Below are 14,287 nucleotides of genomic sequence, written 5' to 3'. Positions count from 1 at the left end.
AACAGGAACTGACACTGTGGCATCTTGTTAATAGGTTAGTTCCAAAAAAAATGCATAAAAATGCCACAAAGTGTAAACAAAACATATAGCAATTGGTGTAAACCAAGCATGGAGCATCAAAAATTTAGATATGTTTACAATGTATCAGTTAGTGTTGTGTATCCACCTTCGATGCCCCATGTAAACGATATTTGAAGTGTTGGGATCCTTACCAAGCTGCAAAAACAGCGTCTCTTCCATGCACGTGACACATTCCTTGTGTCCATGGCACACCTGGCACGCAATATATCTGTATCCGAGGTATTCCTGCACCGTCGTGAGCAATGCGGCTCTCAAAGGGAAATATTCTTCTATGACGGCGTCCCATGTATCTACCCCTTCCTCCGTCCACAACGTGTGAAGCTCCCCCTTTAATAGTAGGAGATACATGTTGATATCGTTTCATGGTTGTATCGGCCCTTGCATTAGCATACTCATTTGTATGTACTTCCTCTTCATGCACTATCAGGGGGAGATTGTACATCCATACAAACACGGGCCAGGTGTTATGTGTGCTGCTCTGGTTACCGAACGGATTGAGTTCGTCCATGCTCACACCCAACCTGACGTTTCTGGGATCTTCCCTGAAACTTTCGTATTCAATATCTAATGCTTTCCACTGGCTTGCATCTGAAGGGTGTGTCAGCACTGGGTGTTCAAACCGCTCTGGATCATGCAGCACTGCCTCCTTTCTTTCCGCGTGCCAGCGCATGAGCTTTGCTTCCTTGTGGTCCGCGAAGAACCGTTATAGCCGAGGGGCGAGCGGGAAGTACCGCACAACGTTTCAAGGAGTTTTCTTTTTCCCTTTCTTGTATCGATCAGCGTCACACAACGGACATTTGGCCTTGTCTGCGTGCTCGTTACGATAAATGATGCAGTTGTTGATGCATGCGTGGTATTTTTGGTGTGGTAAATCGAGAGGACATGTGATTCTCTTGGCCTTGGCTAGACTACCAGGACACGTGTTCCCGGCAGGAAGGCAATCTTTCCAGTATTGCAGAATGTCATTGATGTTTGTGTCCATCCATCCGTGTTTTGCCTTCAGAGAACATCGAGCGCTACTCTCAAGCGGGACTCCTCCAACCCGCGACCTGCGTCGTACAACGGAGTATTCGAGTATGTCTCTAGTTGCTCAAGCTTTGATTTCTGCCTAGCGCTTTTTGTCTTTTTGAGAAGCAGATCTTGAAGATGAGGGTCCCGCACGACTGAAGCTAGCGGCACCTCTTTGCCGTCATCAATGTTATTGTACGCGTCTTCAACAGTTTGTTCATCATGATGCTGATGTGCATCGTCGTGTGTGGCAAACTCTTCGTCTTCATCAATATCATGATGCCCTTCTTTCCGGCCATTACCACCTGCTACCATCACCCCGTTGACCTCCGCGTCATCATAATAATCACTCATCCATTGAGTGTGTCCCTGCATGAAACCACTCGAGAGCAGGTGCCCCTGCAATTTGCTTGAAAAGGGGTCAATCCATTTTCCTAGTTTGCATCTTCGATACAGACACAATATCTTTGTGAGGTTATTTCGATACATATCGGCGATCGCGTGTTTGAGATATCTCATCGACGCTTTCCCTCATATTGATGACCATTATCGCCTAATAGGCAAGATAATTGATTAGAACCATGCATCCGTTGGTAATTTTCACGAAAAATTTCGGCATGACTTTCCTATACATTAGGACCTAGGAGCGACAGAAATGTGCCGAAACAAAAACTTAACGAATCAACATTTCGGCCCAACATTGGCAAATCATTTTCATCTCATCAAATCATTCGGTCACAAACACAATATATGCCACACTTTGCTTCAAAGTTCCAATATATACACATAGGAGGTTTCATCCGCAATTTTTTCATTAATCACCTATTTGGTTGATATATAAGTAGACGAGATTGAGACGTCACACCGACTGAGACGCATGGGTTCTTATTTTCTAGATCTAGATCTAGATTGGGCGGTCAATGCGGGATAGATCGATCTAGATCTACATAGAGGATGTGTGATGCATGTTGGACGGAAAGATTCGCTAAAAACTGTCAACATTTTTGGTCAAATTAGCTAATTTAGGGGTAGAAATGGGGAAAATGAGATGGGTTCGGAGAAGGGTCGGGTTGAGTGTGTGGGAGGAGTAGGAGAGTGAGATGAGGGCATGTCATTAATGAAGCAGGGGAATAGTTCCCAGGTTACTGCCGGCGCACCAAGGTAAGGGTGCGCCGGCAGTAGTGGGAGCGGCCCGGTGTATCTGTTCTAGGCCTGCTCCAAGACTTACTGCCGGCGCACCAGACCAGTGGCGCGCCGGCAATAATAAAATAGCGTCAGCGCGCCCTTAGTCTGGTGCGCCGACAATAATAAATAGCGTCAACGCGCCCCTAGTCTGGTGCGCCGGCAGTAAGTCTTGGGCCAGTCCTGGAACAGATGGAGCCACGACCTACCTTTAGCGCCGTCGCACAACGCATACGGTGCGCCGACGGTAGCAGTTCTTCGCCTGCGCGACTACTATTTGCACCAGCGCGCGTGATTAATTGTGCGCCGGCAGTATACCCTTCAGCTGGAGCCCTTTTTCCTAGTATTGTGCGTTGGGTATATCGCCAATGGCCAGTACTAGTGGTGCAATAGTAGTCGTGGGCTGGGCCCGCGACCAGTAAGTGATTTGCATATATGACCAATAGTCATTTTCCTACTAGTAAGGTGGGGCACATGTTTTTTTATGTCTAAATTTGACTATTAATTTAATCAACAAAACATGTAAATATGCCATGAAGTTATAAGTTATACCTAAAAAAATCGACAAAGGAAATATATTAACATCATGAAGATACCGACTACACTCGGCCTCTGCAACAACGTAGTGACCTAATGGCAATACAAATGCAGACAACCAAAAAAGATAGAAGAATTACATAAAAGAAAAACCAAACTGTTCTTTGTAGCAACAAACCAAACACCACAAAGACAACACTAGAAATTCATCTTCTCCAAACGTGACCCCTCCAAGAAGGAAACAGTGCACAAGCAGCGTCATCGCCGTGATCATAGATCATAGGTTTTCGCACTCGAGAAAGTTGGTGTATCTCAACATCAAGGTGCAACGTTGAGGGCATCATTAATTTAATATCGGATGAAACCCTATTTTCTAAAAAGAAACTAAGGACGGGTGGCGTTAACAAACCACTATATTTGCTCTACCACTCGTTGCAGGAGGTTAACAAACCACTCTTCTGCAAAAGAGGCCGGGCAACTTTCGTTGTACAAGTGTCCCTTTCACGCTGCCAATCCCACAGTGAACGCCACTTTGTCCTACCCAAAATACCTTTGCCTCTCTCTGTTTGGATTTAATCGACACGCGTGCCGGCCGGCGGCCGCAAGGAAATATCTTATGTACGTACGTAGCTGCGTCGATTAAACATGATCAGAGGTAGTAGTCCGTAATATATTTCCTTAGACCTCAAACTATGTAGTCCCATACTCCCATTTTTGCATGTAAGGAGATTTCACACACAAGTTGGACAACCGTACTAATTACTCCCGCTGACTGGGTGTGTCTGTACAGGTTTATAAATCTGAAAAACTAAGGAAAGATGTACCACCCTCAATTGCGAGGACATAGACACCGGGCAGTCGCACCTCATCCCGGCAGAGCTCAACTTCCACCTCCTCTCCTACGTCTCGCCGCAGCCCACCATGGAGTACTTCTTCGAGCAGCAGCCGCCGATGCGGTTTCAGCAGCTGGCTGCCACCAGCCACCAGTCGATGAGCAAACTGCCTGACTACTATCCCGTCACCGCCGAGATGTACCTCCCCGGCGTTCCGAGGACCAGGTCCTTGTTCGGCGCCGCAGACGACGAGTTGACATGCTTGGTCGAGAGCTCGCCGAAGCCACGGGCCAGGAAGCGGAGCCTCTGCGGCATCATCGGCGATGGCAGTGGCGAGAAGAAGGAGAAGCAGCGCCGGATGCGGCTCAGTGACAAGTTCACCGCCCTCATGATCCTCATCCCCAACCGTACCAAGGTTTGTTTGGCACGTTCGTACCTCTTCGATCCTAATTCGTCATCTAGCTAGCTACTTGGCGCAGTGGCCTACCTACGTCGTATGTACGGTCTATCTTTCATCGATCTCTCGTGTACGTATACTCATCTTTTGTTTCGAAAATATTACCTGTGTGTTAAACTTCTAATATACGTTAATTTTCTCGTAGGAGGATCGGTCCACGATAGTCGGCGACGCGATTGAGTACATCCAAGAGCTGGGGAGGACGGTGGAGGAGCTGTCGTTGCTGATGGAGAAGGAGAGGGAGCACCAGGAGGACGTGGTGGACGCCTCGGCGGGAGACTCGGAGAGCTCCGTGTCCGTGGGCGAGGCGGCAGTGGTACCGATCCGGAGCACGTTCATCCAGCGGAAGAGCATGGAGACATCCGTGGACGTGAGGATCGTGGAGGACGAGGTGAACATCAGGCTCACCAACAGCCGGAGCGACGGGTGCCTCGCCGCTGCCTCCCTCGCGCTGGACCACCTCGGCCTCGACCTCGTCCACCTCTCTGGCGGCAAGATCGACGACTGCCACATCTACATGTTCAACACTAAGGTAACTAATTACAAAGTTTAAGATAACTGGCTATACTTCTTAGCGGCGGCATTTTCGAGACGATATCTAAAGCTATATATAGCTACCGTAGCCATTTAGAGTTTTCCCTAAAAACCAGAAAACTTTCCGAAAACTTAGTCATCATGTATCGATATCATCGAAATAATTTCGATATAAACTCAATGGTTCAATTATACAAATGTGCACTGAATAACCATGATGTTTGTAGCAATAAAAGGAGCGCCTAAGTGCATATCATAACTAGGTCTATCTAGCTTGTTCAAATTCAAGTCTCGAAATTTTTGGATCTATCGGGAGAAATAGCGCTATTTTCCCCCAATTTAATGTTTTGGCCCGATTTAGCGAGTTATTAGCGGGAGTTTCTATTTATTTAACATTAAAATTAAGTGCATAGCCTTAGCGAGAGTCCTCTAAATCTGCTATAGCGACGCTATGCCGTCAAGATAGCGGAGTTTATTTCCCAACATGGGTGGCTGCATAATCGGAGGATTGAAGCCAACGGAGCGTCATAGTAGTTGGCCTTTTTTTTATATCACTCTATGTATCTTTTCGTCGATGATTTGTGGACCTTTTAAACGGCTGTGTGCATCCTAGTTATGCAGAGGCTGGGTGTATTACTTAAAACCTTATAAGTAATAAAGCGCCCCTTATCGAAAAAAAAGATAGCGTGCTATTTAACACTTTGATTAATTTAGATCACAACCAATCACTGGCCTTTACCTTGTCGTTTCAACACTTTAAGATGATAATCTTCGTGTTGTTTCCTTGTTTATCTATCTGGATGCAGATTCATCAAGGATCTCCGGTGTTTGCAAGCGCAGTGGCCAGCAAGTTGATAGAACTCGTGGATGGCTACTACCTATCTTCTTAGGTCTTAGTCTACCAATGCAAGTCACTCTGCATTTCTTTCTGCTAGCCTGGGTTCTTGCCTTCTTCGACATCTGCATGAGCAGTTCTTTGGTCCGTTTTGATGATTTATATGTATGCATTGATGTTTTGATATGTCAGGGTGGATCATGTAATTCTCTGAATTATACGTGAGACGAGAACATAAGGTTGCACTTGCAGCATCCTGTTGTATATCTTTCAGCTGTAACTTTCCTTCTGACATTTGTATTTTTGTGTGTCTCCACACGAACATAATTACTGTTCATTCTACTAGTATCTACTGTCCTAAGACTACGTCCTTAAATATAAGTTCTCATCTTGTAACTTAATCAGTTTTACAAAATCAATTTAGACGCAGTAGCCTAAGTTTCGATCTAAATCCTGAAACATACGTTGTCGGTGTGCATGCACTGTGAACCAAGCCAAGATCAAATATTTTTTTAGTATTTGAGGCTGATAGATCGGACATCTCAGCAGATGCACTAGTTAGAAGGATCCGAAAATACGGGAACTCACCCCATCGCGTTACTTTTTCCTGTCGCGAAGGAGTTCTCTTCGCTTGAATGCGAGGTGGGTACGATCCTGGATAGGGAGAAGTGAACCAACTGAAGGTGGTGGTTACGAATCAGGACAGAGCATCCATGCACACGCTAGAGGTGGTGGTTACGAATCAGGGCAGAGCAATGAAGCACACACTAGAGGTTGTGGTTACGAATCAGGTCAGGGCAGTGAGGCACCAAGAGGAGACGGTGATAGTGAAAGGCAGGACGATGAAGATGACACCTTGCAGAGGAAGATGGAAAAGGAAGATACAAATGGTGATAGTGGTAATTCAGATGATTCCGGATGAAGAAGAGAACGAAGAGGATGTGTTGGTTCCTGATTCATGGAATCAGGACCTCTCGTCTAGAATGACCATGAACCATGGCCATGATTCTGCATAGGAGTATCACCAGAATAACATCGCCAAGGGGGTAAGATATCTGGACACGATACATCTGCAGGACGCGATCATTGCATGGGTAATGTCCACGCAAAGGGTTTTCAAGACAATCGTGTCATCTAAAAAATATTTGACAATGGTATACAAAGCATATGATTGTCTCGTGATGGTGCATGGATATTGCCCTCGGTATGACACGACGTGGGTCGTCAAGGACTTAGTGTTTCACACATGTGTTATTCCTCATATCCACCAGGATCATGGGAACCTTTCGTCCACTCTTCTGGCTTGGTTGTTTTACACAATTATAGTAACGAGTAAAGCTATGTGATGCAAATTCATCACCATCAGAGGTTTGCTCATCTTCGTGGGCATCGACATCAACATTACTTATGTACAAAAGCATAGGTTGGACAAACAAGTTACATAGTTTTCACGAATAAACTTTGACCTAGAAGTACCTAAACATTCGGGAGAAGACGGAGTATCATCGACAACAACATACAAAAATTGTATCATTTACATAACTGCCCAAAGTTTAGCCTACTCGTTCGGCACCTGAGCTCCACGGGTTGCTTCAGATCTCACTTCTAATCTGTCGACTATAATTGGTTTGCTTCGGAGCTCACTTCTAATTTGTCGACTATAATTGAGGCAGGATGCCTGACGACAGGAAAATATTGATTTACATCGGCATCAGCTTTGGCAATCAATTCCAAATCGAGTGAAGGATGATGAGCCAATACAATGGCAAAAGCTGTCTTGGCCCAAGCCAGAAGCTGACTCCGCACTAAAGCTCGAACCCTTGCGGCATTTCTGAAATTCGACATCAGGGCAAGCAGTGTTGGAGGAGCTAGGTTAAGTGGAAACATGGTCTTCCATATCATCTTCAGACCTGCTTGACATTTATCAAAGAATCGGTGCACCCGTTGCACCCGATCTTGGAATTTTGCAACAATCACATCCTTTGATTTATTGGTCCAGAATACACCATGTGCTTGTGATAAATCTGTTAGGACCTCGACCCATTCGTGAACTCGCTTATTTTCCTCAGACAAGTTCAGAGTAATAACTAACAAAAATAAAGGAAAATCAGCTAATAAAGAAGATGCGCTCCGAGATATGAAGAAGATGAAGAGTTATCGGATACTCACAGTTTAAACTTTCTATGGCCTTTTGTAATTCGTTCAGGGCATACTGCTCTGCTTCAATGGCTAATTCGCCATTCTTCTTTATCACTACTGCCATGGTGTGGATACTTAATAGGTCCTTCTCCATGCGAGATATTCTGGTATGCATATGTTGCACAAGGCCAGACCCAGAGCCAGCTGCAGCACCCGAAGAACTTTCGGCAAAAGGAACAACTGGTTTCACCTGCAATAAAGCATCGAGTACTTATATTCAGATAAACAAAAGCAATATCGAGGACTTCAGTTACTCCCATCGGGAGCGTACAGTCAGAATTAACATTGCAACCACAAAAGAAAGTGGTGGCAACATTGCCAGCAAGGATTCATTATAAAGCAAGACTTTAAAAAGCCATTATTAAGAGTATTGATTACAACAGAACAAACTTCTTCATGAAGCTTGGGTCTGTTGATATGTTGCAAACGTATCTATAATTTTTGATGCTCCATGCTTGTTTTATACCAATTGCTATATGTTTTGTTTACACTTCATGTCATTTTTATGTATTTTATGGAACAAACCTATTAACAAGATGCCACAGTGCCACTTCATGTTTTCTGCTATTTTGTATTTCAGAAAAGTTGTACAGGAAATATTCTCGGAATTGGATGAAACAAAAGCCAAACCTCCTATTTTCCCGACATGAAGACGGAGTCCAAAGCAGAGACGGAGGAGGGCACCGAGGTGGCCACACCATGCCATGGCACGGGCCCACCACTAGCCGCGCCTGGCTCTGGTGTGGGCCCATCGGGCGCCCACCGACCTCGCCCTTTCACCTATATATTGCTCCCGACGTGAAAACCCTAAATCAATCAGCCTCCATCCACGAAAAGTTTTGTAGCTCCGCCGCCATCGAAGACAAGTTTCGGGGGACAGAAAGCTCTATTCCGACACCCTGCCGGGATGGGGAATTGCCCCCGGAGCCATCTCCATCAACTCCATCGCCATCTTCATCGTTGTTGCTAATTCCCATGATGAGGAGGGAGTAGTTCTCCCCGAGGTTGAGGGCTTTATTGGTAGCTATGTGGTCTATCTCTATCTTCCATGGTGTGATCTTTATGTGATCATGAGCTTTGTAATCTAGTTTAATAAGTAGATGTTACTCTTCATCTATTATGCTACTCAAGTGGTTTTATTAATGTGATCTCCGGAGACACCTTGTCCCACGGTGTGAAGGTGACAGTGTGCGGACCGTGTGTGGCTCTTAGGCTAAAGATTACAGAAATACTTATCATGAGTTATAATTTGTGTTGGATGTCTCTATAAAATTGTGGTGTTTGTTAGTACTATCTTTGGATGCTCAAAGTGACAGAGTGGGTGTCCCTAGGTTTGGAACGCGGACTTTAAGGAGTGCTTTTGCAGCCTGACGCGGTGAATTGGTGTTCGTTATCCAACCGGAGAGTGGTTCAGAGTAGCATAGTGAAGAGATGATATTTATGTATTCAAATATGATATCATTGTTGAGAGTGTCCACTAGTGAAAGTAAGCTCCCTAGGCCTTGTTTCTAAGCATTGAAACACCCGTTTACAACCAGTTCTGCTATATGTTTGCTTGCTTCCATTTTTATTTCAGATTGCAATTACCACTTGTGATCATCCATATTACTTGCATTTCACTATCTATTCGCCGAACTAGTGCACCTATACACCTGACAAGTGTATTGGGTGTGTTGGGGACACAAGAGACTTCTTATATCTTAATTGCAGGGTTGCTTGAGAGGGATATCTTTGACCTCTACCTTCCTGAGTTCGATAAACCTTGGGTGATTCATTTAAGGGAAACTTGCTGCTGTTCTACAAACCTCTACACTTAGAGGCCCAACACTGTCTACAAGAATAGAAGTGTGTGTAGACATCAAGCTCTTTTCTGGCGTCGTTGCCGGGGAGGTAAGGTAAAAGGTACTCACATCCTCTGGCTACTAAGCTAACTTCTAATACAGTTGCTGGTGTGTGAGTGCTCAAAGTTATTTCCTTTAGATTCCTCAATTATATCTTTTTATTTCTTATTTTTATTTTCACTAGTTAGGCTTAATGGAAAACAACAACAAAAAGTAGAGAGCTTTATAGTATTTATCTTGAGTTAGGACATGAGGTGTTTGAAAAGAAAATTAAAAAACCTATGGAACTTTATGCATGCTAATAACAATGTTATAATATGAATTCTTTGAACACCATTATAGCTAATGCTATGGAAAAGTCTAAACTTGGGGAAGCTAGTTTTTATGAAAATATATTTTTAGTTCCCAAACTTTAGAGGAGAAAATTTGCTATGATGATACTATACCTCCAATATATGATGATTACAATAATGAATATGATATTTTCATTCCACCTCTATTCAGGAGGAAATTAATTATGATTACAATATGCCTCCTATATTTGATGATTATGGTGATAAGAATAATAATCATAGCTCTTTTGTTGAATTTGCTCTCACTACAATTAATAAGAATGACTATGCTTATGTGGGGAGTAATAATTATTGTATACATGTGTCTCATGATAAGAATATTTTATGTGATGGTTATATGGTTAATTTTATTCATGATGCTACTTAAAGTTATTATGAGAGACGGAAACATGATTTTATGTATCCCAACAATATTAAGTTTCACCTCTTTATGTTGAAAATTTTGAAGTTGCACTTGTTTTGCTTTCCTATGCTTGTTGCTTTGTGCTTCCATGACTTGTTTCTTTACAAGATTATTTTTCATATGAAGTGGGTTAGACTTAAATTTGTTTTATATTTTCTTCTTGATTCTCTCTTTTACTTCAATTCATATTTCTTATGTGAGCATCTTCTCAAACTACTGTGCATAGTTGAAAGGCGTTAAAGAAAAGCACTCTTGAGAGATAATCCATATTTTATTTCTGTAATTTTTCTTTTGTTGATTCTAGGAAGTTGTTACCTTTGTAACAACCTCTTCTTATCCTTTTTATTTCTTTTTTGTTCCAAAAATATCCTCTAATAAGAAGAAGTAAGATTTGGGGAAGTGGCTGTCCCGAAACAGATTCTGTGCTGCCACTAAAAAAATTATTAATCTCGGACAGAACGTTGGATTGATCTGAATTTTTTTGATAATATGCCCCGGGTTATTATCTAACTTTCATTTGTTTTGCACTTCTCTATTTGGGCAGCATATGATTTTCAAAAAAACGATCTTTACCTGTTGTTATGTTTTGACACATTTCTGCCACTATTTGCAATTGCCTCTTAATCTTTTTCTTTTTGAGTTCTTTTGAGAGAAAGAGCTTTTAAAAGAAGTTGCTATAATATCTAATGTTCTAATGGATGTTTTACTTGTGTTCAAACTGAACCAAAGTGGATTTATTATCTTTAATACACTAATGTTGCTAATCAAAACTGTGTGAAGTTTTGTATGAAGGAAGTTTTCAAGTGTAGGGATAGAAGAATGATGTGATGAGATGAAGGATGAAAAAACATTCAAGATTGGGGATGCCTATGTCACCCCAAGAAATATCCAAGAGGTACAAGTCTCAAAGCTTGGGGATGCTCAAGGCATCCCCTTCTTCATCAACAAAAATATCAGGTCATCTTTCAAGACACTATATGTTTATTGCTTCATATACTATGTGTTGTTCTTGGAGGGTCCTTATTTTTGTTTTTAGTTTTATTTTGTTTTTGTGCTGTAATCAACTTGGTTGGATATTAGCATTCTTGTGTGGTTGAGACACACGCTCCGCCTTTTCATGTGAATACTCGTATTCTTCACTTAATTTTGTTGAGTATTCTTGTCTAGCTACTACAATGCTTTTAGCTCCTGTGTTTCATGCATCTCTTGTTCATAGTTTGTTAGCTTTCTTTATTTAGTTATGATTAGCTCTCTTTTATTTATTGATTATTATCTATGAGAGTTGTTTCAAATAAATTGATTGGTGTTGGAGACGAGTAAAATATTTCATGCTTATAGTGCTGCAAAAGGAAACTTGTTTAGACTGTGGCTTAGACTTTAGCATGTCATGTTAGATGTTATTTTAATTATATGCTTAATATTTATTGTTGTAGCATGACTTGTCTCAAATAGCTGAGAGTGCTTAATGTGCCATTGAAAGAATCATGTGTTGATTTAATCATACAAAAGCATAATATTGTGGTATTCTCCTTTAAATATTTTATTTGGATTGACTTGGTGCATGCTTACACCATGTCATGACTATAAACCATTCACCTCAAGCCTTTATGATCATTTAGTTTTTGACTTTTAATATCACTTTGGGCTTTTATTAATAATGTTTTGTCGCTATGCATGATTATGGCCATTATTTCTCTCTTAGTCGAAAGCTCCCAGTCTTTTACTAGCCTTCACCTGTACTGAGTATGAGCTCTACTCGTGCATCCAACTCCCAAAAACCAAAGTTTGCCAATTTTTTACACAATACCTACCTATATGTGGTATTTCACCACCACTTCAAAGTAAATTGCTTGTGTGCTACCTTTAAAATCTTCAAAAATTATTCCCCGTTTTGTGTTCCTGTTTTAGCTCATGAGGAAGTATTGAATGCTTTATTGTCTTTTCATGACTTCACACCTTGACTGGCATGAATAATGTGCTAGTCTTTAATATTGCAAAAAGAGCAAGGCAACTAGGAGCCCAACCCACAAAACATATAAAATAAACAAATAAACAAATAAAGCTCTGCACTCTATGCGCTGGAGAGATTCTAAATAATGGTGTGCAACTGGAGAACTATATGGGAGCCGCTCTTGAAGTCACTATATGAAAGTATGATAAACCATTTTTATATCAGTCGTTGACATAGACATTCATACCTCTCAAAATACATTTTCAGCACCTCTATTTTATTCAAAATAAAAATCTCTAGCACATGAGTAATCTTGCTTCCCTCTGCACAGGGTCTTTCTTTTACTTTTATCTTGAGTCTTCATCTTCTAACTTTATGCACCAATTAAGAGATCATAGTTGTCATTCTGATTATAATGTGCATAGTCCCAAAATTTATTATTGATTGATTCATGATTATGTTATTGCTTCTTCTCAAACTATTTATATCTAGTCACCCTTTGAACTTTAAAGGTGTCTTGTCATTTATGTTTTGCTATTCCATGAAGGACAAGTTGAATACCACTTTGCTATGTTTTCTCTGTACTCGAAACAAACAAATAGCTTTCAATGCATTATTATTCATGATCTTTTGTTTGTGTTACTTTTTATGTTGTAACATAGTTCCTAAGTTACATTGTTAGAATTATATCTATCAGGCCTATGTTTAGAGTACCTTGATCTCAGCTCACAATGCCTTTACAATAACTTGATCAAAATTGTGTTGGCTACATGTCACCTCAAAAAATTTTAGTTATCACTTACCTCGAGGACGAGCAGGAGTGATACGTCTCCAACGTATCGATAATTTCTTATGTTCCATGCCACATTATTGATGTTATCTACATGTTTTATGCACACTTTATGTCATATTCGTGCATTTTCTGGAACTAACCTATTAACAAGATGCCGAAGTGCCAGTTGCTGTTTTCTGCTGTTTTTGGTTTCAGAAATCCTAGTAACGAAATATTCTCGGAATTGGACGAAATCAACGCCCAGGGTCCTATTTCGCCACGAAGCTTCCAGAAGACCGAAGAGGAGACGAAGTGGGGCCATGATACGTCTCCGATGTATCGATAATTTCTTATGTTCCATGCCACATTATTGATGTTATCTACATGTTATATGCACACTTTATGTCATATTCGTGCATTTTCTGGAACTAACCTATTAACAAGATGCTGAAGTGCCAGTTCCTGTTTTCTGCTATTTTTGGTTTCAGAAATCCTAGTAACGAAATATTCTCGGAATTGGACGAAATCAACGCCCAGGTTCCTATTTTCACCGGAAGCATCCAGAACACACGAGAAGGACCAGAGGGGGGGCACAGGCCCACCAAACCCTAGGCCGGCGCGGCCAGGGGGGGCCGCGCCACCCTATGGTGTGGGCACCCCTTCGACCCTCTGGCGCCGCCTCTTCGCCTATTTAAAGCCTCCGTCGCGAAAACCCTGAGGCGTTCGACGAAACCCACAGAAACCTTCCAGAGCCGCCGCCATCGCGAAGCCAAGATCTGGGGGACAGGAGTCTCTGTTCCGGCACGCTGCCGGAACGGGGAAGTGCCCCCGGAAGGCTTCTCCATCAACACCGCTGCCATCTTCACCGCCATCTTCATCACCGCTGCTGCTCCCATGAGGAGGGAGTAGTTCTCCATCGAGGCTCGGGGCTGTAACGGTAGCTATGTGGTTCATCTCTCTCCTATGTACTTCAATACAATAATCTCATGAGCTGCCTTACATGATTGAGATTCATATGATGATGCTTGTAATCTAGATGCTGTTATGCTAGTCAAGTGAATTTTACTTATGTGATCTCCGGAGACTCCTTGTCCCACGTGTGTAAAGGTGACAGTGTGTGCACCGTGTGGGTCTCTTAGGCTATATTTCACAGAATACTTATTCACTGATGAATGGCATAGTGAGGTGCTTATTTATATCTCTTTATGATTGCAATGTATTTTGTATCACAATTTATCTATGTGCTACTCTAGCAATGTTATTAAAGTAGTTTTATTCCTCCTACACGGTGTAATGGTGAC

The 14,287-nt window shown here is 42.1% G+C and overlaps 1 protein-coding gene across 1 annotated transcript; it reads left to right on the top strand.

The window, feature by feature from the left end:
• Positions 1-2,639: 2,639 nt before the first annotated feature.
• Positions 2,640-5,812, top strand: LOC127330457 (transcription factor TIP2). The gene is made up of 4 exons (XM_051356660.2): positions 2,640-2,689; positions 3,627-4,056; positions 4,244-4,630; positions 5,439-5,812. The coding sequence occupies exons 1-4, from the start codon at positions 2,640-2,642 to the stop codon at positions 5,520-5,522; spliced, it is 951 nt and encodes a 316-aa protein (XP_051212620.2). The 3' UTR covers positions 5,523-5,812.
• The last annotated feature ends 8,475 nt before the right edge of the window (positions 5,813-14,287 follow it).

Source organism: Lolium perenne, chromosome 2, assembly GCF_019359855.2.
Source record: "Lolium perenne isolate Kyuss_39 chromosome 2, Kyuss_2.0, whole genome shotgun sequence".
In the NCBI taxonomy this organism is placed as follows: Eukaryota; Viridiplantae; Streptophyta; class Magnoliopsida; order Poales; family Poaceae; genus Lolium; species Lolium perenne.
The sequence above is the reverse complement of the archived record's forward strand: the minus strand, read 5'-3'. Positions and strand labels throughout refer to the sequence as shown.